This window comes from Asparagus officinalis, chromosome 8, assembly GCF_001876935.1.
Source record: "Asparagus officinalis chromosome 8, Aspof.V1, whole genome shotgun sequence".
NCBI classification, from domain to species: Eukaryota; Viridiplantae; Streptophyta; class Magnoliopsida; order Asparagales; family Asparagaceae; genus Asparagus; species Asparagus officinalis.
In genome coordinates this window covers 46,583,376-46,611,363 of record NC_033801.1, presented here as the reverse complement: position 1 = coordinate 46,611,363, position 27,988 = coordinate 46,583,376, and the positions used below count along the sequence as shown (strand labels likewise).

Below are 27,988 nucleotides of genomic sequence, written 5' to 3'. Positions count from 1 at the left end.
GGGCAGCTGTTGGGCTTTTGTCTGAAGCTCAAGCGGAAGGAATCCGAGCTCTCGCCTCTCTCCGAAGGGGCGAAGAAGAGAAGGAAAGATGCGGGAAACCACAGGAGACCCACCGGTCAAAGAGACACTACTACTTCTCGAAACCACCTACCATTCTTCTTCCCTCTTTCTCTTTCTTCTTCTTCTTCTATTATTAGTTTCAGTCGCTATATATATATTTGATTCCTATCCCTGCTTCCTCTTACTACTTCCTGTTATCTCTCCGGAGGGGTGTTGATATTGTTCCCTCGGGTCTCCCACGGCGATGGCTGGAGGCAGCAATATCCATGCGAAGCTGGTAGGTGTGCTGATCCTCGTGTTATCTCTCCCAATGTTTTCGTTCGAGCCCTGACCCAATTTTTGTCATGTTGTCTGTTGCTTAATTTGGAGATGATGTTGATATACGATTCTACATGCTTCGTGTTTGTCGACCTAGCTAACCACGCCGGTTTTCGTATGCAGGGAGGGATTAACTGAAATTTACCTCGTATATAACTAGTTGGAATATTCTCACCCATCGATTATGTCCATGATTATGGGGACACATTTTAATTATGGGTTATTGATTAAGCTACTACTAGTTTCAGACCCGTGTGATGCACGGATTTGTCAATATTTTTCCACATAGAAAAATGTCATTAAGGGCTCTTGAAAAAGTAACACATGAACTGTTCTTGAAGAAGAGTAAAAGAGTAGACATGTCAGTGTTCAATAAAATCATAAACGGTTCTTGTTAAAATAAAATAGAGTAGATATTCAGTAATATTCATAAGAAGAAAAGTTTTGAAGCAACAATCATTAAAATTGTTCAATAATTAATCTCTATTAAAGAAAAATGAATAAATATTCAAGCAATATTCAATCAGATTCACTTACACATGCTATATAGTTTCTGTCAAGATTCAAAACTTAGGGAACAATCCAAAAGAACAGTGGGCTGCAATGTTTCCAAACAACTCTTTAACCATGCAACAATTGTAAAATAACCACTGTTTAAGTAATATACCAATATCTAGAAAAGCTACAACATATAAAAGATTAGCTTAATTATGTGTCATTTGCTTAAATCTTAAAAAATAAATATACCAAAAAAATCTTCAGCATATCTAATAGGGTATACTTCATTATCCACTTAAATCTTAAAAAATAAATATACCAAAAAAATCTTCAGCATATCTAATAGGGTATACTTCATTATCCAGAGAGTAAATCATAAATATAGTTTATAAAAAAATCTTCAGCATATCTAATAGGGTATACTTCATTATCCAGAGAGTAAATCATAAATATAGTTTATTATATATAGAGATTAAACTATCTCTAGAAATATCTTAAGATACATGCTACTGTGAAGACAAGTTACAACATATAGAAGACTTTACCTAACAATTTATAAAATTGCATTGATAAGTGGATATATCAATGAACATCAAAGAGACATGCATATATAGTTTAGAACAGTTTTCAGCTGCTTGTTGATTTCATTTTCAGGTTTCGGTATACACACATCCAAAACCAAAAAAAGGCAAGATGTAGACATGTTGCAAATAGAGTAGAACATAGTGTAAAAATAAATTCAGAACCATCACACCTTAAGTAAAGACTCAACTAATTAAACTGCAAAAATCCAATGAAATTATAGAAAATAAAAAATAAAAACATCTGATTTCATCAACTAATGAGAATTAGAAAACAACACTACATAAATAATCATTTCCAGTCCATAATGGCAAAAATCTATATCCCACAAATAACAAAATAGAAGGCAAAAGAAGCTGGTAGAAGAGCAAAACTATGATCATATAGTACAAAGGAGAGAGAAGCATTGTACATAAGAAAATCTATGTGCAACCAAAAGGGAAAGAATGGACAATCGATCCATCAAGTAAGCAACCATTAAGTCTATAAATTTCCTAATTAGCTTATTCCCCCTTATATATCGAATTTTAAATTTAATTATATATGATCATTGATCAATAAAAACAGCACAAAAGTTTATATTAAAGTTAGAGATTAAATAATTTCATATTGGGTCCTTCTTATGAATCACTATCATGAACAATATATTAAAAATAAATCAAGGCTTAAATACGTCTGATTATTAATTGTTTTTAAAAATCTTTTTCTTTGACATTTCCAGATAACATTTTTATGAAGTATCATATCCAATATAGTCTGCAGTTCATTTTTATGAAGTATCATATCCAATATAGTCTGCAGTTAGAAATATGATGAAGTCAACTTAAAATCTGAATAAATTGATAAAAAAAATATAGTCTGCAGTTAGAAATATGATGAAGTCAACTTAAAATCTGAATAAATTGATAAAAAAACATTACTTGACCAAAGATTTTTTTTTTGAAAATAACATAAAATTCAAATGTCCAAGAAAATCTAAATCACAAAGGTGAGAACTTCAAAACTGCTAAAATAAGTAAATACATCTAGGAAATTATATGCTTACATACACTGACTGCATCCTCACAGGTTGCATCATATATTGTGACATATCTCAATCCTACATAAATCTGAATCACAAACGGTAAGCTCAAATCCTACAAATTCCCACAAAATGTTAAGAATTTCATGAAGAATAAGGCAACGCATTCCTAGTCATACATAATTACTAAGCACGATTTCTAAAAGATTAGTTGCAGAAGTGAACCGAATATTTAGAATTCATTCATCTATGAAATACTATTAGAATTAAATAAAGATGAGCAAGAAATAATACCAAGAGTTAATATTAGTCCCTTAAATATTTAATATTTTGAAACTGGTTTCTCAAATCAGTGAAATTGCTATTAGGTGTTCTTATTCCTAAATAATATCGAAATTAGCCCCTTGTTTTATTAAAATTAATAAAAGTTTCCCAAATTCTCAGTAGTTGTTTCAAATCAATCCCTCCAATTAAGAGCAGAAGTAGCATTTCGAGGGGTTATTTAAATCACCTTACGAAAATTGGTGGCCTAACCTCCAATTAAGAGCAGAAGTAGCATTTCGAGGGGTTATTTAAATCACCTTACGAAAATTGGTGGCCTAATAACGATTTCAATAATGTGAAGGTTTAATTTTAATAATGGGGGTACCTAATAACAGTTTTTGTGATCATTATCAAAATCAATTCTAAACAACCACGGACAACCAACTCAAAGGAAGAGAAACTTTATGGCTCCCTCAGGGAAGAAAGAGAGATTTAACCATCAAAATATTGACTGATGTATAGTGTATAGGATGTCAGAAGTGGTGATAACAATATTGACGACTACATTAAGGAACATTGGACTAAGCAGTCTAATGTAACTAATCAAATGAATGTTGTTTGAGAACCTTACAATATGATATCAATTTAATGGGGATCGGCCTAAGCAAAAAAACAAACAAATTCCACTTTTCATGTCCCCAAAAATGGTCTGAGCAATAGCCACGCCACATATAGAATAAACCATAGCTTTCTTCAGAAGAACAATAATTACTAACCAAAGCATCATACCAAAATTACAGTTAGCAGCAGTTTAATGATGCCTTTACAACACATGTTGCAATAATTCCAAAGAAATTTGCAAAGAGATGCACAAAATACACATCAAACATAAATTCAATAGTCCAAATAAGTGTGCTAAAGAAAATAGAAAAAATACCTCAAAGCATAGAATGCAATCACAAAAGACATGTAAAGACTCTGCAATTGTTCTAAATTGTAAAGTTCGGAATACTATTATATAAACACATACACCTAAGGTGATTTAAGATAATTTACTAATCTAGTTGCTCAAAGAAAAGAAATCTGAGAATTTAGGTATCAAGAATCTAATCTATGAGAACTAATGTGAGGCTCGAGAGCCTCGGTTGGATCTCAGATTGCTGTTTCTGGCCATGGCAGAAACTACAGATTCTTAAGAATAGAGAGTGAAAAGAAATTGAGATAGAAGAGAGAAAGATGAGATTGAATTGAAGAAGAGAAATCAAAGTTTTTCTTATATTTTTCTCTGATTACATTTCTCTCTTTTATACTGATACTCAAACAGCCAGAATAAGGAAACGTGCACAGAAACGTGCACAAGCTTACAACTAATCAAAAACAACTTTAACTGTTTGTAACAAACTTAACAGACTTTGGACATCTGTTGTAACAAACTTAACAGACTTTGGACATTTATTACAAGTACCCTGGACTTCAAAGTTTTGCAAAACAGTCCCCTGTAAGCCTGGTTCTCAATGCACTTATCGTCCATCTCCTCCAGCTCCCTGTACACCTAACTCCATCTCACCCAACATGTCAGCTGCTTCAATTCCTGATGCTCTGATCCCTGACAGTTCCCCTCCCCTTAAATTGGACCTTGTCTCAAGGTCAAAAGCAGGGAATCGCTTGACAAGATCCCAATAAGGTTCCCAAGTAGAATCTAAGGAAGAACGCTGCTTCCACTTGACTAAAACCTGAGATACTAACTTCCTCCCTTGAATTATAGATCTCCTGTCCAATATCTTTTCAGGTTCATCAACCAGCTTAGCAACATAGCTGGGAAGATCACTTTGAATTGTAATATCAGCTCCTATTCGTTTCTTAAGTTGGGAGACATGAAACACAGGATGAATCTGTGCCTGAGTAGGAAGCTGTAGCTTGTAGGCAACCTCACCAATTTTTTCTAAGATCTGGTAAGGCCCATAGAATTTTGGGGAAAGCTTGTGAGTCTTGTAGGAAGAGACACTCAATTGTCTATAGGCTGAAGCTTAAGAAATACCCATTCTCCAACATCAAAATTTCTGGGACTCCTATGCTTATCAGCAAATCTCTTCATATGTTCTGCTGCTTTCTTTAAGCTGTCCTTAAGAAACTGTAAGGTTATATCTCTGGAGAAGAGAACTGAATCTACAGACTCCACTTTACAACTCTTGGGAATGTATGAGAGTAATGATGGAGGAGGTCGGCCATAAACTGCTTCAAAAGGTGTAGTATTTGTTGAAACCTTCCATGTAGTATTATACCAAAACTCAGCCAGTGACAACCATTTACTCCATTCCCTTGGCTTGTGACAGCAAAAACACCTCAGATAGCACTCCAGATTTTTATTAACTATCTCAGTTTGTCCATCAGTCTGTGGATGATATGCTGAGCTGAACTTAAGCTGACTCCCCTGCAATTTGAAGAGTTCCTTCCAAAATGAGCTAGTAAACAAGGGATACCTGTCACTAATTATGGATTTTGGCATTCCATGGAGTTTAAACACTCCATCAAAGAATACTTGAGCAACAATTTGAGCATTGTAGGGGTGTGCTAAGGCAAAGAAATGTGCATACTTTGATAACCTATCAACCACAACAAACAGCACAGATTGATTCCCACTCTTTGGTAGATTTGTGATAAAATCCATGGAAAAATCTTCCCAGATATACTCTGGAATAGGCAATGGTTGTAGGAGGCCTGGGGATGCCACATTTTCTCCCTTAGCTCTTTGGCAGGTATCACAAGATTGTACATGTTTTTGGACATCTTTTTTCATTCCTGCCCAGTAAAAAGACCTCCTCAATCTGTGTAATGTTCTGGTAATACCAGAATGACCTGCAGTAGGACTATTATGATGTTCCTCCAATAATGCAGTCTTCAATTCATGTGCACGAGGACTGAGTAAAATCATGCCTTTATAGTAATAGATGCCTTCTTTTCTGGAATACTCCTCAGTGCTCACTTGCCCTTGCTGTAGCTCTGCCTTTATAGTAATAGATGCCTTCTTTTCTGGAATACTCCTCAGTGCTCACTTGCCCTTGCTGTAGCTTCTCATCAAGTTCTTTATAGAAAGCATTTTCTGGAATACTCCTCAGTGCTCACTTGCCCTTGCTGTAGCTTCTCATCAAGTTCTTTATAGAAAGCATATTCAGTGCATAAAGTCCTGATCTCCTTCAACCAGTCATTATTGACCATAGAAATGGCTGAAAGTTCCACTTCTTCTTCATGAATTCTGGATAAACTATCTACAGCATTATTCATTCTCCCTGGTTTGTATTCTACCACATAGTCATATCCATGTAGTTTAGCAAGCCATTTATTCTGGACTCCTGCCTGAATTCTTTGCTCAAGAATATATTTGAGGCTCTGGTGGTCAGTCCTTATAACAAAACTTCTACCAAGTAAATATTGTTGCCACCTTCTAGTGGAGAGGATTATAGCTAACAATTCCTTCTCATAAGTAGACAGGGTAGCATTATTTCCTTTTAGGGCAAAACTGAAGTATGCTATTGGCCTTCCCCTCTGCATCAACACAGCCCCAACTCCTGTACCAGATGCATCACACTCAATCACAAATGGTAAAGTGAAGTCAGGCATAGCTAAGACTAGAGAATTTGTTAATGCTTCCTTCAGGGTTTTAAAAGCAATCTCTGCACCTGAATTCCAACCAAACCGACCCTTCTTTAAAAGATGTGTTAAAGGCTGGGCTATTGTTCCAAAATTTTTGATAAATTTCCTATAATATCCAGCCAGACCTAGGAATCCTCGCAATGCCTTGAGTGATCTGGGAATAGGCCACTCCACTACAGCTTGAATTTTCTTGGGGTCTACACTAACCCCCTCTTGTGACACAACATGCCCAAGATATTCAACTTTTTTCTGTCCAAAGCTGCATTTGGACAGCTTTGCAACTAATTTGTGGTCCTTCATAATTTGGAAAACTTGCTTCAAATGCACTAGATGATCTTGCCACCCCTTACTATAGACCAGAATATCATCAAAAAAGACCAGAACAGACCTCCTGAGTAAACTTTTAAAGAGGGTATTCATGAGAGCCTGAAATGTTGAAGGAGCATTCGTAAGACCAAATGGCATCACCAAGAATTCAAAGTGTCCACTGTGAGTTCTAAATGCAGTTTTCTGAATATCAGGTTCATACATTCTTATCTGGTGATAACCAGATTTCAAATCTAACTTGGTGAAAAACTGTGTCCCATGGAGCTCATCAAGAAGCTCATATGACTGGTATAGGGAATTTATCTTTAACAGTGGCTTTGTTCAAAGTTCTGTAATCTATACACAATCTCCAGCTCCCATCTGATTTTTTAACCATGACTACGGGTGAAGAAAAGGGACTATGACTGGGTCTAATGATTCCCCTTTTTAACATTTCTTCAATTTGCTTTTCAATTTCTTCCTTCAGAAAGTGTGCATGTTTGTAAGGTCTGATACATACTGGCTTTGTTCCAGGCTCAAGTGGAATTCGATGGTCTATTTCTCTGGCAGGAGGAAGGTGTGGCAATTCCTGGAAAATCACATCAAATTCTTGAATCAACTGATGCATGTCTTCAGGTAATTCTTCACTGAAGCCCTCCCATTTTGATTCCTGCAGACTTACACTACACAATTGAATCAGGAACCCTTGTCCTTGTTCTCTAACTGATTTGGCAATGCTTTTTTCATTGACTAATTACATTTCTCCTGGAATTTCCCCCTGCAAGGTTCTTTTGATTCCATCACTTAAGAATGTCACTTGTAATTTTTGGAAATTCAATGTGATGTCCTCTAAAGTCTTCATCCAATCTGCACCCAATACAATCTGGCTGCCTCCCATAGGCATTACTAACAAATTGACCTGTATATTTACCCCTTGACAATCAAGTGAAACTTCTTGGCATACCCCAGTTCCCTTGATTACCTCTCCACTGGCTACCAAGACATCAAAGTTACTATACTCTGTCACTGTCAGGCCCAGTTTCTTGACTAATTTGGAATTGATAAAATTATGGGTGGAGCCAGAGTCTATCAAGATGCTAATGGCTTGATTTTTATAATAACCCACTATTCTAATGGTATGGGAAGCTGTTATTCCACTAAGAGCCTGCACAGAGATAGATGGAGCCCCTCTCACTAAGCTTTCAGCCAATTCAACTGCTACATGTCCAGCTTCCTCTTCTAAGGAGTCATTGACATCTTCCTCCGTAACTCCTGTCATGATGCCCTCCAATATGAACAAGCGCTTATCCTTGCACTGATGTCCCCTATGCCATTTTTCGTCAAAAGTGAAGCAGATATTCTGACTTTTTCTTCTTTGAATTTCTTCAGGAGTGAGCTTCTTGACTTGTGGACTTGATTTCAGTCTTTCTTGAACAAGAGTCTCGATAGATGTACGAGTTGCAGGACTGCCTTGATTAAAGACATTCCAATTACCTCTAACTTTCTTCTCATTTTTTTGTTTATCCTCAAATAACTTGGCCTTGATTAAAGACATTCCAATTACCTCTAACTTTCTTCTCATTTTTTTGTTTATCCTCAAATAACTTGGCCAAGGATACTGCTCCTTTCAGAGATGTTTTTTGTTTATCCTCAAATAACTTGGCCAAGGATACTGCTCCTTTCAGAGATGAGGGTCTCGCAGCAGCTACCTCATACCTCAACTCATCCTTCAAACCCCCTATAAATTTTTCCAATATGTGACGTTTTGAGGGTTGATCATCTAATAGACTTAAAGTTTGTTCAAATTTCCCCAAATATTCCCTCACAGTAGATGTTTGCTTCATAGTTGAGAATGTGTCATATGGTCTGAGGAGCTCACTAGGCCCAAACCTGGTAATGATCTCTTCTTTAAAGACCTTCCAGTGATTATAGTAGTCAAGATTTTTTGTAAACCATCTAAACCACTGTAGGGCCTCATCCCTTAGATAAAAAGAACAGACCTTAACCCACTCATCCTCTTTGATATCATAGTAATCAAATATTTGCTCAATTTGTTCCAACCAAGAGATCACATTCTCAGAACCAGAGAAAGATGGAAAATCTAGTCTCAGAGATTTCGGTTGAACTAATTTCTGATTACTAAAAAAGGAATTCTTGTGGTTCAAGAAATTACCATGATTTTGGCTAGGAGTTGGGGGACATTCACCAGACAAATCAATCCTTCTCTGTGTTTGAGGATTATTCTCATGAGTCTGATTATTATTGCCTGATCCAGGAATCCCACGTTCATCTCTGGACCCTGCCCCCAAGATTCCTTGATTGATTCTCACTCCATTGTTTAATGAACTCAGAGTTGCCTGATCCTTGGTGCTCTTGAGTTCTTGCAATTGAGAACCTAATTCTTACAATCTTGCCATCACTGTTTGATTGATGAGTCCTTGTTGGTTAAGGGTCTCCTCCATGCGATTCATTTGGTTGAAGAACCTCCGACTGGAAATGTTTTCTTCCAATTGAACTCCCAGCTGCATTCCCTCGTCTGCTGAAGCTCCATCGTGATTCCCCATGAATTCTTCAGCGCCTGCTTCAGCCTCAACCTGCTCTGATACCAATTGTGAGGCTCGAGAGCCTCGGTTGGATCTCAGATTGCTGTTTCTGGCCATGACAGAAACTACAGATTCTTAAGAATAGAGAGTGAAAAGAAATTGAGATAGAAGAGAGAATGATGAGATTGAATTGAAGAAGAGAAATCAAAGTTTTTCTTATATTTTTCTCTGATTACATTTCTCTCTTTTATACTGATACTCAAACAGCCAGAATAAGGAAACGTGCACAGAAACGTGCACAAGCTTACAACTAATCAAAAACAACTTTAACTGTTTGTAACAAACTTAACAGACTTTGGACATCTGTTGTAACAAACTTAACAGACTTTGGACATTTATTACAAGTACCCTGGACTTCAAAGTTTTGCAAAACAGTCCCCTGTAAGCCTGGTTCTCAATGCACTTATCGTTCATCTCCTCCAGCTCCCTGTACACCTAACTCCATCTCACCCAACATGTCAGCTGCTTCAATTCCTGATGCTCTGATCCCTGACAACTAAAATCTTTCAAACCAAATTAAATAAAATTATTAGGGAATTTGAGAAGAAGAGCACCTTCAAGGCTTCAAATTTAAGATCAGTAGCCATAGAGATACGTGCGAAGATTGAAAATGGAAAAAGTGATCTTTATGAACTTAGTTAGTGATCAAAGAGACGGAGCGGGAGACGGGCAGGGTGCGACGGTGCAGGTGTTGGGCAGGGCGGCGGTCGAGGGGGGCGATGCGGTAGACGGCGTAGAAGCGGGAGGTGGGGCCCGCGTGCCGGTCGGAGAGGGATGACGTGGTGGCCGAGTTGGTGGTGGTGGTGTAGTAGGAGATGAAGAGGCTCTTGCAGGGGCGGCCGGCAGAGGAGAGGAGCGGGAGGAGGGAGAGGATAAGGAGAACGGAGACGAAGAGGCGGTATCAAATGCAATTAATTGATTGAATGCATCGTTTAAAGGATCAAATTGAATGCTAATTGATTGAATGCTTTGAAAACGAAAGCATCAAATTGAATGCATTGTTTAAAGAAATTGTGTTAGATGGGAGCTTTGGAAATGAATGCTTGGAATTTAAAAAAAAATCAATTAATTGCAGAAGAATATAGATGTTTGGAAATTGATTCAATTAATGTGCTTGGAAATTGCGGAAGTAGATGGGAGCATTAATTGCAGAATTGCAGAAGTAGATGGGAGCAATGACTGCAATTTTTTTGATATAACTGCGATTTTTTTAAGGAAATTTGAAAAATCAGAATTTGCCACGTGTCATTTTTGCCAAGTGGCGTTTTGAAGGGTAACAGTTTTAAGTAATAGTATATAGATGGCTAGCTATGCTGCCTGTTACTTCTACCATCAACTTGTGTTTGTATCCTTAATGAATTGTACTTGTATCAGACACTGACACTCCTTGCGTATGCACATATATTCATGCGTACTAGGTGGGATGCACATGGTTAAATATCACCATTGACTATAAGGGATGACAGATTCCTAAAAAAATGGCAAAAGAAATCAAGATTAAGCGAAAAATAAGTAAAAGTAGTGGTAGGTATAAATACTTAAATTAATATGATGTATCAGATGTTAATAACCATTTTTTAAATTAATAGGCTATTCAAAGAAATTAAACATCATATTTCTGGTTAATTTAGATATGGATTCGGATCCTCTCCACTACAAAAAAAAATAGTGGAGGGACCACTACATAATCACAGCCATTGATTATCTAGTTGATGGTTATGATTTTTTCTTTTAGTGCAAATTAGGAATGAGTGCAATACACAGGGGTATGGTAAGTGTTAGATTTAGATTGTATCATAACCGCCTACTAAATAATCAACGCTTGAGATTAAAAGTAGTGGTCTCTCCACTACTTTTTTGTAGTGGAGAGGATCCAAATCCTTTAGATATTAAAACTGTTATTTGTTTGGAAATTACTTAATGTGGTGTGTTCATAGGATGAAAGTCATCTTATTGTACATTTAGAATTGTTTGGACAATTGAAGTAGAAATACTGAAAACCTTCATTTCTTGGTTTTGCTAATAATGTTTTAAGAAAAATTGAAATAGGAGTGGAAATTGAAAAGTAACATGAACCGACGGGCAATAAAACCTGATGCAATTCTAGCACATAGGTCATGGCGCAGTTAACATAAAATAATGTGCATATAAAAAACATCGTGTAGTAGGTCAATAATATATTATAGGTATGCATAGGTTATTGGGGCTTGCTCGCAAATATAAAAGGTTATGGCCTCTATAGAAATTATAGGAAAGAAAATGATTTCCATCTTCACCTCATTGCTGCTTCATGTATTCATCAGCCATCCAAAAAGAATCTTTATTTAAATACTTCAGACTATCTATTTGAATATCAATACAAATTTTTGAAAATTAAATAGTTGTGATTAAAAATAATTTCTTGGATCACACCCCATTACAATTAATATAAAGCATTCTCAGATGAAAAAATATGCATACAAGCTAGTAAATAACAAATATCACTATTCGTTCAAAATGCACATTATTACTAAAGAATAACAATGAAGACAACAATGTGACATACCTATTGAAGGAGATACTTGTTGAAGGAGAAATAGAGAGAGAGAGAGGGAGGGAGGGAAGGGAGGGAGGATTTTATGTGCATATAAAAAATATCATATGGTAGGTCAAGAATATATTTATAGGTATACATAGGTTATATGGGCTTGCTTGCAAATATAAAAGGTTAAGAGTGTCATGTGCAAAATTGTACGCATGAGTTTGATGGCCCAAATAAGCTCATGGGTTAAAGGATTTTATTCTTCCAAATGCAGATCCGTGATAAGTTATTACGGTTTTTCTATAGAGTGCCCTTGGGCACTCTATAAGAGAGGAGAGAGATAGAGAGAAATGAATGAGGAGGGGGGCCCCCTGATTTGCATTGGGATCCTCTCTTCATTCATTTCTCTCTATCTCTCTCCTCTCTTATAGAGTGCCCAAGGGCACTCTATAGAAAAACCGAAGTTATTATACAATATCGTAATTAGTGGGGAACCCAAAATCAAATGATGGTAAGAAAAATCATATAAACGACCTCTATAGAAATTATAGGAAAGAAAATGATTCTACCGTCACCTTATTGCTGCTTCATGTATTCAACAGCCATCCAAAAAGAATTTTTATTTAAATACTTCAGACTATCTATTTGAATATCAATACAAAAATTTGAAAATTAAATAGTTGTGATTAAAAATAATTTCTTGGATCACACCCCATTTCAATTAATATAAAGTACTATCAAATGAAAAAAATATGCATACAAGCTAGTAAATAACAAATATCACCATTTAATCAAAATGCACATTATTACTAAAGAATAACAATGAAGACAACAATGTGGCATACCTATTGAAGGAGATACCTGTTGAAGGAGAAACACAGAGAGAGATGGAGGAAAAACTGCTACGAAAAGAATTGTGTAATTTATTGGTGTATATATAGGCATGCGAGATGATGTATTTTTTCTTTATAGGAGTTTATTGTTTGCACAAGAGCTATCCAACAAATAGAGTTAACATGGAAGTTGATAACATGGGAATTACATGTTGTACAAAAATATTTTTATTGATTAGGATATCTATTCTGATCCAACTTCGTGGAAATTCTATTCACGTGGAAATTCTATTAATATATGTTGTATATCTAGACCGTTGAACGTGGACGATGTAGCTTATGATCCAACTTTGTGGAAATCTGTTCACATGGGCAAGGGTGGATTTACCTTGGATGAAGTGGTGTCACGCGACACCACTTTATTTGAGCGAAGCTATTATTCTTATGAAGAGTATGTGGATGTCTAGTTATTACTTGTTATGACAACTAATATTACCTGTTCAAGTCCTAACATAATCAAGAAGAAAAGATTTTTTTTGCTTAATAAAATTTGCATGCTTCTAAGTGTTAATGAAACAAAATATTTTGCATGCTACAGGACATGTATTAGAAAAAAACACTCAGCTATATTATATGTATTACCCTATGAAGATAGAGGGAAGTCTAAAGTAGGTGGGACTTAAATACATTCATCATGTGATTGTAGGCGTCGAAAAATGCCTATAGGTATCCACACACAGCTCGAGATGGAGAGAAGATGACGAACGTCGTTATCCGAATTATCTGACGCCGACCAATGCATGAAACAAAACGGCCAACGCTAGATGGCCCGCGTGCTCACCGGCCACCACCAAGTGGCCAACACGTTCACCATTCACCTCCAACTTAACGAAATTTATGATGCGAGTTGGTGAAGCACACGAGTCAACATAACACACGAAATGGCAAAAGACAACGCAGCTGGGAGTTGTGTTTCACCCAAAAGGGGCGGCTATTGGAAGTTGTAGGTCTTTTCGTCAGCTTTCCAACGCATCTTGAATCACCTCATTCCGAGATTAGACGAGAGAGTTAGAGCCAAAACACCCGAGACCAAATGGTGACTCGCACCCATGCGAGTCACCAAATGGTGGCTCGCACAAAAAGTGATATTTCGGCCATGTTGTGATTTGATTCTGAAGAAACTCAAAACACAAAAGTTGTAGGTCTTTTCGTCAGCTTTCCAACGCATCTTAAATCACCTCATTCCGAGATCGGACGAGAGAGTTAGAGCCAAAACATCCGAGGTAGTATGAACTAGCTCGCATGGCTGCGAGCCACCTGGCCGAGCCACCCAGATCTGGGCCCAGATCTGAGCCCAGATCTGGTTTGAGATGCCTATAAATAAGGAGGGCTCATTTTTGGAAGGGTTGGACTTTTGGTGGAACTTCTGAGGGGAAACTCTGCTGGATTAAAGACTCAAGACTAAAAAAGGTTGGAGCTTTGGAGCTTTGAAGACTCGGACTTTTCAGATCTGGTTCTTGGCGATCATCCATGCCAAATAAGGCAGGAGTTCGAGAGAGATCAGATCTGAGATCTACACGGTCATCCTCCGGATCAAAACTTGGTTTTTGATCCCGAGAAGAGTATCGATTTCGCTTGGTCGATTTCGATTACTTAGGGTTATTATTTCCTTGGTGAAATAATCCCCTCGGCTGTTATTTCCTTCGTGAAATAACACCCGTCATACCGTGTAGATCCGACTGGATCAAGATCGTGCGGTGGTCCACGGATTAACCCTGACGCACGCAAAGAACCCACACAAGCAAGAGACCGCAAAACAGGATCTTGCGATTTGTTCGAGAAAAGGAAAGTTGTAATCTTTTTTCTTTCTTTGATTTTGTTGTAACCGGATCTTATAAAAAGACCGAATCTTTTGTAACCGATAAACTGTTGCACAAGAAAACAATGACGTCAATGAAAACGATTTTCCCCGCGAACAGTGATAAGATAAGAAAAAGTTTGTTCTAATAAGTTGGATTCAAGTCTTTTCTAATATATACCCTATCATTTGAAGTTACTAAAGTGCAATTCTGCATTTATTAGTATTACTAATGATGCGATTATGAACCTTTTACTAAAATATGAAAATTCATCAAGACAATTATAAACTTTTTTAATTATTGGCTAAAAGGGCAATTTAGTCCCTGCACTAGGGCTTCATACTCAAATTGGCCCTTGTACTTTGCTTTTTCTCAACTTGATCCCTGTATTGGGGCTTCATACTCAAATTGGTCCTCTTGCTTTATTTTTTAACTTCGTTCATGTACCAGGGATTCATAATTAAATTGGTCCCCCTAGTTTATTTTAAATTTTAACGTTTTGAAGTAAACTACCAGTAACTTTCAACATCACACTAAATCTCCTAAGAAATTTCAAAAATCATACTTAACCTCCAATAACTTTCAAAAGCACACTAAACCCCCTATAACTTCTAGTTTTTTAAATCATACTAAACCCCCAATAACTTTTGCAGACCCCCAAAGTTAGCATCATTACATCTAATGTGGCACATGCATCCCACGTGACTTAAAAAGATCAAAATACCCCTTAAATTATTTTAGAAAACTCTTGATGACCTTTTTATATTTTCAAGCCTAAAAATAGAAACCTCTCTTTTTTTGATTTGTTTTCCTCTTGCTCGTTCAGGTTAGGGTCCTGAACCCTTTTTTTTTTTTGCTGGAATTGTCCTTGAAATGTCTTTTTATGTTGTTTTTTGTTCTAATTTATGGGGGTTATCTACTTTTGCTGGAATTGTCCTTGAAATGTCTTTTTATGTTGTTTTTTGTTCTAATTTATGGGGGTTATCTACATAAAGTGAAAACTTATTGGGGATTTTTGCAAGTCCAAGATTTATTTGGGATTTGGTGAGATTTGGAAGTTATTGGGGGTTTAGTGTGATTTTGAAAGTTATTGGGTGTTGTAGTGTGATTTTTGAAATTTCTTGGAGGGTTTAGTGTGATGTTGAAAGTTATTAAGAGTTTTTTGCATAACACTAAAAGTTAGAAAAAAGTAAGGGCACCGATTTGAGTGTGAAGCCCAAGTACAGGTATTAAGTTGAGAAAAAAATAAAGGAGGACCAATCTGAGTGTGAAACCCCAGTATGGGGACCAAGTTGAGAAAAATGAAATATGAGGACCAATTTGAGTATGAAACCCCATTATAGGGACCAAATTAGCCTTTTATCCCCAATTATTAAACTATATGGTGACACCACTTTTTAGAAATCCTGGATTCGCCATTGCATATGTGTATTATAGTTAGGATAGGATAATGGAAGCATATACCTATTAAAGTTTGAAATCTGTTCACATGGGATAATAGGAGCTAAAGCTTATACACGTATATTAATTAGGATAGGAAAATAGAATATTATACCTGTTAATTAGGATATGATATGATAATAATGTAATATCCAATAGGGTGAAGGGAATTTTTGTCCGTGGAAAGATATTCCCAAACTCACACTTCTAAAGGTAGTACGGTGTGCTGACTTATGTAATATATATTTCAATTTATCACACTCGTTATAATTGGGCGCATATTCTGCACTTTACATCCACTTTTTGATACTCTTTGAGCATGGCTCAAGGTTATTTCAATCCGTACACAGTTTAAAACTATGAATTTAAATGGTTGTTGGGTATCTAGTTCAAAAATGGGTTATTTGGGTATTTAGTTAAAAAATGAGAGGTTTTCAATTTATAATCTATATAATAAAAGAAACATAAACATGTTTTATCTTGTGACACACGAATGAAAGAATCAATATTGATATTTTGTAAATTTTTATTTCAGAGTATATGTGTGTGTGTATGTGTGTGTGTGTTTATATATATATAGATGCGCGCGCGCGATACACACACTGTGCGCGCGCATACGCACATGCACACACGCACACGCACGCACGCATGCACACGCACGCGCGTGCGCTCACACACGCGCGCACGTATGCACACACATGCACGTCTGCACGTGCGCACGCACACGTACACGCGCGCGCACGTACACATACGCACAACACACAGATAGAGTGGTGATGCCCACACATTTTAATGTGACTCGTAAGGTGGGCCTCACCAAATGGCTATCTCTTAGTAGCTCATTTTGTAAAATGAACCGCCACCTCATACCCATTATTTCCATATATATAATATCTTGTATGACTGTATTATACCATTTACAAACTTCAAATATGTGATAAACGTGTGACTGAAGATTTATAGGGATACAATTTATCTTAGCATGTACAGCTCTCTGTTTGTATTATATATACCCATCATATGTACGTGAATGTTATCATGATAACTTTTGAATCTTTTCTTCATATTTCTTCTTCTTGGAGTTAAACAGTTTCCCTTTCTTATGCATGTAATCATCAAGCATGCAAAAATGTAACCAATTCTGACTTGTGGTCTCCTTTAGATGCTTTAATTAGGGACTCTCATAACAAATTAGTTAATAGTCTTCTATAATCTTTTTTTGTATATCTCTCGAGTTTTATGATACTGTGATATACATGAGTTGATCTTTAATTTCTATAATCTTTTTTTGTATATCTCTCGAGTTTTATGATACTGTGATATACATGAGTTGATCTTTAATGGGTTCTGTTTCCACATATCTTAATATTGGATTATTAGGAATTTCTATTATATGTAACCTTGCATTAAGTAAAGAGAATTACTTACCAAATGATGAATAATTGTTTCTCCAGGTACTTCTTGGGGACATGGGAACTGGAAAGACTAGTATAGTACTGAGGTTTGTCAAAGGCCAGTATTTTGATTGTCAGGTCTGTTCTTAGTTCTCCCATTTATCTCATAAATTCTCATATAGAAATGAACTACTACGGAAAACCTCAATATAGCTCAAATTTCCAGGAATCTACAATTGGTGCAGCCTTTTTCTCTCAAATACTATCAGTAAGTGATGCAACTATAAAGTTTGATAGATAGGATACAGCTGGACAAGAGCAATATCATAGCCTGGCTCCCATATATTATCGTGGGGCAGCTGCAACTATTGTTGTGTATGACATCTCGAGCAGAGTAAGTTCATTTAAAGAAATTGTTATATCTCAACCTATTGTTTACATTATTTATTGGTTAATTTTACTTCAGAGGTTTCGAAAAGAACAAACATGAGCCCTTATTAAGAAGAAGTCTAATAGCAAGCATTTCCTTGGAACATATTAGTTAAACTGATTTTTCCCTGTTACAGAGGATGATAAGTAGCTTTGCTTATCTTAAGATTAAGATTTCATGCTGTTGTTAATATTACATAAATCTTTCTTTAAAATTTCTAGTGAGTCAAATGGTTATTGAATCACAGTACATACCAATATTCTATATAGTTTAAGACGGTGTCTCCTGATTTGAAATCTGAAGGTTTACAAAATTAAACATGTTATGTTCTTTATTTCAAGAAACTTTATGTGATTAGTGCATATTATGACTAGAATTAAATGGATTGGAGAGATTAGGTTAGCATTCAAATCCATCATTTTGGGAGGTCGGGTTAAGGAAGCCATGTCTTTGAATGTAGAAGACCTTACTCAATCTGAAGAGATAGGGTAACGTAAATGAGAAAGGTGAGTTGGGAGCTGAAGATATAGAGTGATTACAGTTGGAAAATAGAAACCTTAGTATCATGGTTCATGCCATTAGAGTCAGTTGAGAGGCAAGTTCATGTCTGAACCTAATTCTAAAATTAACATGGCATGCATGGGGAGTCCAGGTTTGGATGTTTGAGATGGGCTTGTAAAAAAATATTAGTGTCTTTGTTATTTAATTCACTGCTAGGGAAAGGAATGTGGTTGATATACATAAGGAGTTGTTCAAGTATGGTGTATGGAATTGTGTTGGAATAAATGGGAATAGGTTTTAGGGATGGATTTTGGCAAGTGCCCCCCACATATCACTCTGCAAGCTTCAACAAGTCAAAAAAATTTTCCTTCTATCCTATAGTATCTTGGCTGCATTCCTCATAGTAAGAAGATAATATACGTATAAAAATGGTTATCTATAAATCTGACTTTTAAAAGTTCTCCCTTCAAGTAGAGCATAATTCTTTGGAAAAAATATATTGACGATTATATAATATGAATAAGAAGCACAAGTTATATGAGATACAACACAACATATATTCAATAGGCCTATACATTCTCCTGGTAATTTGGTTGATCAGATATTATGTATTTATTATAATAGACATAATCAGCAGATGCTATCTTATCTGTTTGGCACGGGAGCATATACTCTTCTTGTGCCTTCTTTTGGGTACAGACTGCTTTTGTTAATATGAATTTTTTATATTCCTTTCTCAACACTTCAAATGAAAGTCTAGTTATGCTAGGGATTGAAATGTGTTGGTTGGGGTCAGAACTTTGACCTCACTCACCATTTAGGTGACCCAAACATGACCTCTCTATTGACAGGTTAACCAGATTAAATTGAGTTTAAATAGGAAAAGGAAAGAGCTCAAACATGACCAGTATTGAACTAGCATTTTAATAATATATGTCAAAAGTAAGACTTGAACTAGCACGAAAGGCACAAATATCATCTGCCCTTGTGGGACAGAATAGTATAGTGCATGGGCATTGCTCATGTACCCACTTTCATGGTTATATGTAGATAATAAGCGTGCATTGGAATACTAATTATCTGTATGTATATAAATGTATGGTACCCACATAATACTGTTAGATATATCTTAGTTTCTCGGTTTCTCTAAACATTAATATAATTTACATAGTATTATTTAAATAATCCATGTAAACTATTAGTATTATTTAAATAATCCATGTAAACTATACTTTTTTAGTTTCTCAGTTTTTCTCTGAACTAATAAATTTTACATACCACTTTTAGAGTTTTCATAGGTCCTCAGGCTCCCTCTAAACTAAAAAATTATACATTATACTCAGACGTCCACTCACAAGGTTTAAAATGTATTGCTATGCAAGTGGTTTCATCATCATCCACACATGTAATGAATTTTGTGGTATCCCTCGATCCTCTCTCTGAACATACACTTATTATTATTATTATTATTCTTTTGTTATCTTCTTTTTTTAGAAGTAATCTGTTATTTTCTTTGTTTCACATACATTTGTATTATTATCCTTAAGTAGTAATTCATCATATAATATATCGAAACATTAAAAGACATAAGTCAAATTTCAAATTCTAATTATTTTAATGTTTACCGTGAAAATTTTCTAAAACAAATCATATTAAAAGATGATTTAGATCAAGACAGATAAGAAACTTAAACTAAATATAAAAAAGAAATAAATATAGCTATAAAAAGTTAATAACTTACCATGCAAGAATATTGGTTATATGGAAAATATTTGGACCCCCTATTGGAAGCGAACCGGTGCTAGAGTTTGTCACTCTACATAACAAAAATCATTGATAATATTATCCAGAAAGAGCATAATTAAATAATAAAAATATACTAAATTTTAAAAAAAGTAAAATATCATATATAGTCTGGTGGAATGACAGAAGAATTCTTGTAAAGTTTGAAAAGGAAAACTTTATTTCCTTTTCTTTTAACTTCATAGTCAAATAGTTGTTATTTTTTCAATAAAATCTTATAAATGCTTATATGAGAATACATATGATTATCCTAATAATAGCTGCTTTTATATTCATGTATGTTAACTTCATAGAAATTAAAATAAAATGGTCAAATGCAAGTTGTTACTTATGAAAACTTTAGGGGATTTCCCATGATTCCTTCGAAACTATAGATTTTAATTAATGTATCCTACATAATAATTAGAACATTTTCAAAAATCCATCAAAATCATTGGTAAGATGCACGTTTTATGCAAAGAGTTGAGGTATGAAAAGTTTAATGTTAAAATGCATATCATATCTTTCAAATGCATATTATATCTTTCTTCGCAAAAGTGAGTTCAAAAGAAAACAACAAAAAGATCATGTAAAAATTATACATACTTTGGAGCGACATATGTTTTTGATTCTCCATTCTGAAGTGTCCTTTGACTCTATGATATTCTCAACATGCAAATCTTTTTTCTTCTGTTGTTTTACAATTTATTACAAGCTAATTTATATGCAATTTTCCTAATCCACATCGTCAGCTCTTTATTAGTTTCGGGTTAGCCCTTAGGCCCCATTTGGCAAAAGGTTAAGAAAGATGTATTAAAGAGAAGGATTAATGTAGTTTTCCCATTTGATAACCTGAAGGACACATTATTAATCTGTTCAATAAGTTTTATTTTAGGCCTTGTTATCAGTTTTAGTGTTTGGGAATAACGAGGATTTTAACCATTTTCTTTATAAATAAACAAGTTAACTTTTAATCCTTCTAAATAGGAGTATTAGTAAACCCTTCATTTTGAGGGGTTAACTCATTTTAATCCCTTTAGAAGGGTTAGCTTAACATTTATGTATTTTTTATATTTTGCAAATTATTTAACTCATTTTAATCCCTTTAGAAGGGTTAGCTTAACATTTATGTATTTTTTATATTTTGCAAATTATAGAGGGTTAACTCACTTTAACCCTTCTACAGATTTTTTGTGTTTGGCAGGTTAGGAATGGGTTTAGTCTCCTTAACCCTTCACGTAACTCATTGCTGAACAACACCTTAAGGTAAACATGCTAACCATAATTTCAATATTAGTTATAATTTTAAAATTAAAAATACCAACGAAGATACTTATAATTCTGGCAATTTGTTTTTAATTCGTATCTACAATCAATGTCCATTGAATTGAAGTAATAGAAATCCAGAACTACACATTCCATTGACCTTCACTTAACTTATTATCTGATCCTCACCAAATTAACCAGGCATGAAAAGTAAAATGAATCCTTTGCCTAATACCCCTGAAGCAACCATCTCTTATTACAACAACGAACACACATACACATGACATTAAACCTTCAATTACTAATATACATCCACTAATGAAAATATAATAAGAAATATGAATGGAAGGAACCCATCACCAACTCCACCGAGCTCATCGGTCGAACCATCCACCGACCCTACCAAGCTCATCCGCCAAACCCTCCACCGCACAACCTTTGGCCCCTCTGCTTCCACCAAACCCTTCACCGCTACCACCTCAAAATCCACATGGCCTACTGCATGCTGGCTCCACCACCCGCTCCGAACCTACCACAGTCACCTTTACCAGATTCGCCTACGCCACCGTTGTCGAGCGCACTTTTGTAGCGGAACCAGGTCTTTTGATTGCTAAACCTCAGTTCCCTCGAAGTTTCTTGGATTGGCAAATCAAAGGGGAGTAGCAGAGGAGAGATAGAAGGGAGTTGAGAGGTGTTATATAGGTGGTGAATTCTGTTGGGATAGTGAATATCCTTGGACATTAGTTTGATCAATAGTGATAGTGAATTTTGTTGTGTGAATGGAAGAAGATGGGAAGGGGAGTTATATAGGAGGTGGAGTGAAAACGGATGAGACTTGAGGGGGGTCTTGTGATCCATTAGTTGGAGGCACAATTTCTTTATCACAGTTAATTACTCCCTTATTGAAGAGGAATTGTGATGTTTCAGTGATCATCAATTTACTATGTATTAATATAAATTAATAAATTTATTAATATGCTTGCATGCTAATCAACATTCATAACTTGCTAGAAAAATAAAAATAAATTAATAAATTAAATATTTATTTAAAGGACTCATGACATAAAATTGAATATTTATAATAATTTATATATTGCATTTACTGTAGTATTTATCATATTGAGTATGTATGTATGTATATTTATGTATGTATATGTATGTGTTTTATAATGGTGAAACACAAAATTACATGGATGCACAAAACAATGTAAGTGTCACTTCTATAAATTTGAGGCATTTTCAGAAGAATGCCTAAACATGCAACATGCTTTTATAGGAGTATTAGATAACTAGTAGCAAGAATAGCATAATGAATGATGGCAACATCCATCTTCCATCCGAAAAGTTTGGGTAAGGGATTCTCTGTCACTAGAATGCAGTGGATCGTACTCATCCAGAAAGTCCCCCAGATCACCAAGGGGACCGAACTCTAATGATAAAATAAAGGGTATTTTTTATGATCTCAGCTGAGTTCAGCATCCAAATGTCTCCTTTGATTTTGTTTACACGAGGTGAAGTCTTCACATGGAGTTAGACATTTATGCAGAAATGTGCTCACGCATTGTTGCTCTACCCCTAGCTCTTTATTAGAATTTACGCCTAGTTGGTCTGATGGAGGGTGAATGTTAGCAACACATAAACCTTCCTTAGATTACTTCACATCGCCCTCTTCATCATTATGTGGTGTTAATTTAGGACAGCATAAACTAGCTCGGTGTAGCGCAAAGTTAGATCTTGAGATAGAGATTTTTCAACTCTTCACCTCATTTTGGCGATGTGCACCCTCCATTAGAAACCTCTCATATAACACTTGGTCAACTTTGTTGAATAGGCTTTCAATGATAGTCCCGGGGGCAACCTTATCATATTGTAACACAATGTTCTCTTTTGAGGATAACCTTGGTTCCACTAGGCGTGCCATCTATTTTTCACACAAATTGGCTGATAGGGACATCAGTGCGACTTGTGCTTCAAATGAGCAGAGAAGGGATCTGGTCTGCTTACTATTTATTTTTAGGGACATCAGTGCGACTTGTGCTTCAAATGAGCAGAGAAGGGATCTGGTCTGCTTACTATTTATTTTTATTTAGTGGGTTTTTGACCCTGTGTGCTGATAGAGATAGATCGGGATCTCCGTGGACTATATGATGAGGTGGAAAGTATTAACATTGCCCTTTGTGAAGTCCGCGCCTTGAAGGAAGAGTAGTTCGATCTCAAGTGATGAAGAGTAAAGGTTGTTACTTATTCCCACTTGGGTCCATTTGCAAACTCTCTTATAGGAAGAAGATAGCTTCAACTAAGGGAGTAGTTTCTCTCAGGTGTATGGTAGAACCCTGTAAGAAGATAGAATTCTTCAGGGAGTAGTAGTAGCTCTTGGGTGAATAGGAATCCTAGTGAGTAAGTCTCGACGAAAAGGTGGTAGGCCAATGAGAAAAATCTCCAATGAAGAGGGGGTATGTAACTCAAACGACCAAAGAGAACCCAAGGAGTTTTCTAGAGGAGTAAATATGTTGGAGCAAATGAGAGTTCAGACCTTAGGCCAGAAGTCTTGGATAAGAAATAGGAGATATGACAAAAATGTTGGAGCCTTGGAGCCCTTTGAATGTGGGCCAATGATCTTTATTTATAGAGAAACCCTTCTTTGCTTAGTGTTAGGTGGTTTACACATCTCTTGATTTATGTGAGCTACTGTGGCAACTTTTCAGTCTATTGCCGCTGAATGGATAGCATCGCGGCACTCTTTTCAATAACTCTTGTAGATTTTATCGTTTATGCGGGGTTAGTAATGCTGCATAAATGCTCATTGGTTGTTTTTTTGTAGCTCTGCATAAACTTTGTGCATGGATCTTATCTTGTAGTGCTTTAACGCCTCTCATATGCTGCAGATTTGACTTCTAGTTCAATTGTAAGTTCAGTAGAAAGTTTACGTGCCCTTAACTTTATGCGGCCTTTGCACCATAAAAATCCTATCTCTGTCGTGACCTTAGCACCAGGTATATGCTATAGATTGGTCTGCCAGTTCAGCTGTAACTTCAGGGCAAAGTTTACGCGCCTTTAACTTTATGCGGTCTTAGCACCGTGTAAACACGTTTTTCTATTTTTTTGGCGAGTTTGTATGTGGTTCTTGCTCCGTTTAAATTCGAGTTTTATGACATTGCATTCTTAGCCTCTTTTTGGGTCCATTTCATCATGTTGAGCACTTTTGATCACTTTGGAATGATGGTTAGACCCCGTGGGCCTCCTTGCAGCGTCATAGTGTGTTGACCGATGGTTCGACATTTTTGCATGTCTGCACCTTCATCTTGAATTTTCAAACCTTAAACTATAAAAATTACAAAATAGTACACTAAAAAAATCCAATAAAATTAAAACAAAGATACTTTAGAACATAAAAGGGATATCTTGTTATGACTCAACATCTCAAAAGTATTTTACTTCTGCAGATGTCATTTTCTTTGAATCTGTTCCATATTTTTGATCCATATGTAGAGGATCGCCACTTTCCTCTATTTCTCCTCCACAGCTGATACTGCCACCTGCCCTTACTCAGTTAGTGCTGAGTTCTGAAGTTGATGAAAAGCTTGCATCAAAGCCAGCTCTAGTATATACTAGAAGACCAAAAGTACATACCTAGCTTACCTCCAACCGATCCTCCGTCTGTGGTTAAAGGTCTTACTCATCAGCAATCCTCTTTTCCTTCTGATTTTAATGTTCATGTCGCTCTTTGAAAAGGTAAATGATCTATCACTACACATCTTATATTTTGTTTTATTTCCTATGATCATCTTACCCCGTCATTTTGCCAATTTACTTTGTCCTTGTCTTCTATATCTATGCCCAGGTCTTATCAGGAAGCCATGTTAGTTCCTACTTAGAAGGAGGATATGGGTGAGGAGATGAAAGCACTTGCTTCTCAGCATACTTGGGATGTAGTTCATGCTCCTCAGGGAGCAAATATTGTGGGTTGTCACGGGGCCTTCACTGTGAAGTACCGTCCTAATGGTTCTGTGGATAGATACAAAGGTAGGCCAATTGCTAAAGACTCTACTTAGACATATACAGTTTGATTGCACTGAGACTTTCTCTCCTGTTGCTCGTCTTAACTTCATTCGTATATTGTTCTCCATTGCTGTTAATCTGGGGTGACCCATATTTCAGCTTGATGTGAAGAATGGATTATTGTATAATGACTTTTAAGAATAAGTTTATATGGTGCAACCTCTTGGGTATGTTACTCAAGGGGAGACTCATATTTTCACACTTGAGAAAGCAATGTATGGAAGAACAGAGTCCATGTGCTTGGTTTGATAGGATTAGGCAAGTAGTATCTAGTATTGATTTCTAGTGGTGTTATTTAGACCATTCTGTGTTTATTCACCACACTAGTTTGGGGATAGTGATCTTGGTTGTGTATGTTGATGATATTTTGCTGACAAGAAGTGATACAAAAGGTTTGGTAGAAACCAAAGATCTCTCAAGCATCATTCTTTAACCAAAGATAGGGGAAGCCAAAATACTTTCTTGGAATTGAAATTGCCTATCAAAAACATGAGTTACTTCTCTCCTAAAAAAGTATGCCTTAGATCTTCTAGAGGAGTCTAGTCTTCTGGGTTGCAAACATTCGTTTCGTACCTTCGGTCAAGTTCTAGTTTCCTACCACTTTGTACTAGTCAGAAGGTGTCATACCGAATTTCTGTCACATACCTTTTACTTGATATTATCATTTTCCATATCCAATATATATCCATTTCCATCAAATATGTATCTTAAGAACACCATTTTTTCAATAGAATGATATCAAACGTCTTGTTCAAATTACATATCATGGGGACAAGAGAAAGTTAGCCAAGGTTGGCCATCATAAAGTGCGCAGTTGGCAAGTATAAAAACCTGTAATTTATAGATATTTTTTTAGTTTAATTGTTAGATTCTATTTTCGAAATAGTTAACAGTTGACGGTCAGCTCTTTAATTGCATTGTTCTTAAATTTAGGGGTTTCTGCTGATGTGGCTTTTTTCTTTTCTTTTATTTTTTTGGTGGGTGAAGGTTATCCCTTCTGCAGGTTTTATATGGTCCAGATTGTGTATAGTTAAAATGTCGATTCTTATTCCTAATTGGAGCAGGTACAAAAAATGATGATTTGTCGCGTTTTTCATTTTGCTCCAAATATTACATATAATTTCTTGTGCCTAAGGTTAGAGAACTATATGGATGTCATTTGAACAGGACTTATTTTGCAGATCTAAACATGTCAAAAATATTAGAATTAGAACAATATTACATCACCTTTGAAATGTTTGTTGCTGATGTGAAGAGAATGCATGCCAATGCTTCCACCTATAATGCTCCAGAAACAATCTATTATAAATATGCTACGATGTATATTTCCTCGGAATGCTCCACATTTTTAATTTAACATTATTACTTTGACTAATACTGTGATTTCTTATTGCGCAGGCTTAGAACATTTTTCTTGATCAGGGTCTAGTCCCACCTTCTCCAAACAACTAGCAAGAATCCAAAGAATTGACTAATATATAGAAAATTTCTGGAAAAAAAAAAAGCAAGGATAGAACCATCAAATTATTTTTCTGGAGTAGTAACTATGTCAAAGCTTGAAATCCTGATTCATAAATTATGGGCGTTGACGAAACCTGTTGATATCTGATGATATGTGGTTTATAGAGATGAGGATACACGATTGTTAATTACTGAAAGCATAGAGCTCCTGTAATGGTGATAATTCTAGAAATCCACAATTGTTAGCTAGTGGAATACACACCGTCGCTAATCGTGTTTCGTACGTGGGCTTTATTTTGTTGATATGTGAATATACAAGGTTGCATTAGGATTCAAGGAATTCATTTGTAATTCTAGAATTCAATTTTTGAATTTGAAATTTGTAATTTCAGTTTCAATTCCATTGTTTGGGAATCACCAGAAATTTCAATTCTAGAATTTTCAATTTCAAATTCAATGTTTGGGAAATATTAAATTTTCAATTCTTGAATTTTCAATTTGGAAATATTATTAGGAAGTAATTAATACATGTTGTTTCCATTTTATTCTTGTTTGGATTGTCATTGGAAATATTATTAGGAAGTAATTAATACATGTTGTTTCCATTTTATTCTTGTTTGGATTGTCATTGAAATAGAAATAGAAATGAAAGTATTATAACACACGTTGTTTCCATTTTATTCTTGTTTGGATTGTCATTGAAATAGAAATAGAAATGAAAGTATTATAACACACCACATGCCTCGAGCATTGCTGTGCTTAAAAGTTAAAACGCTCACATCACGAGTTGAAGAAAAACAAAACGATGGATGAATGGATAAAGCACAGACACATACACAAACTAAACAAATGGAAAAGGAAACAACGTGCATTCTTTCTGGTTTTTCAGGTCATTTATATAGACCTAATATTTGTGACTAATTTAAAACCAGGTCATTTATATAGACCTAATATTTGTGACTAATTTTCCAAACTGCAGTTGTTAGCGTGATAGTTGTTTAGACGCCACATTCCAAACTGCAGTTGTTAGTGTGATAGTTGTTAGCATGATTACTTCCTAATTATAGTTCCTGAGAATCGTTTTTTTCCTTGTGGACCCCACCCTATATCAACTTCCGCCGCATTTCAGTACATTCGAA

The 27,988-nt window shown here is 35.7% G+C and overlaps 1 protein-coding gene across 14 annotated transcripts; it reads left to right on the top strand.

Moving 5' to 3' along the window:
- LOC109822335 (ras-related protein RABF2a-like) lies at positions 1-27,105 on the top strand. Of its 14 annotated transcripts, XR_002242087.1 has the most exons (9): positions 1-337; positions 7,235-7,336; positions 17,411-17,488; positions 17,577-17,744; positions 21,250-21,329; positions 24,773-25,061; positions 25,171-25,352; positions 26,376-26,452; positions 26,787-27,105. XR_002242087.1 is itself a non-coding variant. In XM_020388517.1 (6 exons), the coding sequence occupies exons 1-4, from the start codon at positions 305-307 to the stop codon at positions 17,649-17,651; spliced, it is 288 nt and encodes a 95-aa protein (XP_020244106.1). In that variant the 5' UTR covers positions 1-304; the 3' UTR covers positions 17,652-17,744; positions 25,171-25,352; positions 26,787-27,105. The 14 variants fall into 14 exon arrangements, 5 of the variants coding, with proteins under 5 accessions (XP_020244106.1, XP_020244109.1, XP_020244107.1 ...); XR_002242091.1 differs by lacking the exon at positions 26,376-26,452 and having other exon boundaries at positions 21,268-21,329; positions 24,880-25,061; XR_002242089.1 differs by lacking the exon at positions 26,376-26,452 and having other exon boundaries at positions 24,880-25,061.

Excerpts from the sequence above, each read along its gene's own strand:
- LOC109822335 (XM_020388519.1), top strand. The coding sequence starts at position 305 with ATGGCTGGAGGCAGCAATATCCATGCGAAGCTG. Across the intron at positions 338-7,234 it reads GCAATATCCATGCGAAGCTG|GCTCAAGTGGAATTCGATGG; the intron begins GTAGGTGTGCTG and ends GCTTTGTTCCAG. Across the intron at positions 17,489-17,576 it reads GCCAGTATTTTGATTGTCAG|GAATCTACAATTGGTGCAGC; the intron begins GTCTGTTCTTAG and ends TCAAATTTCCAG.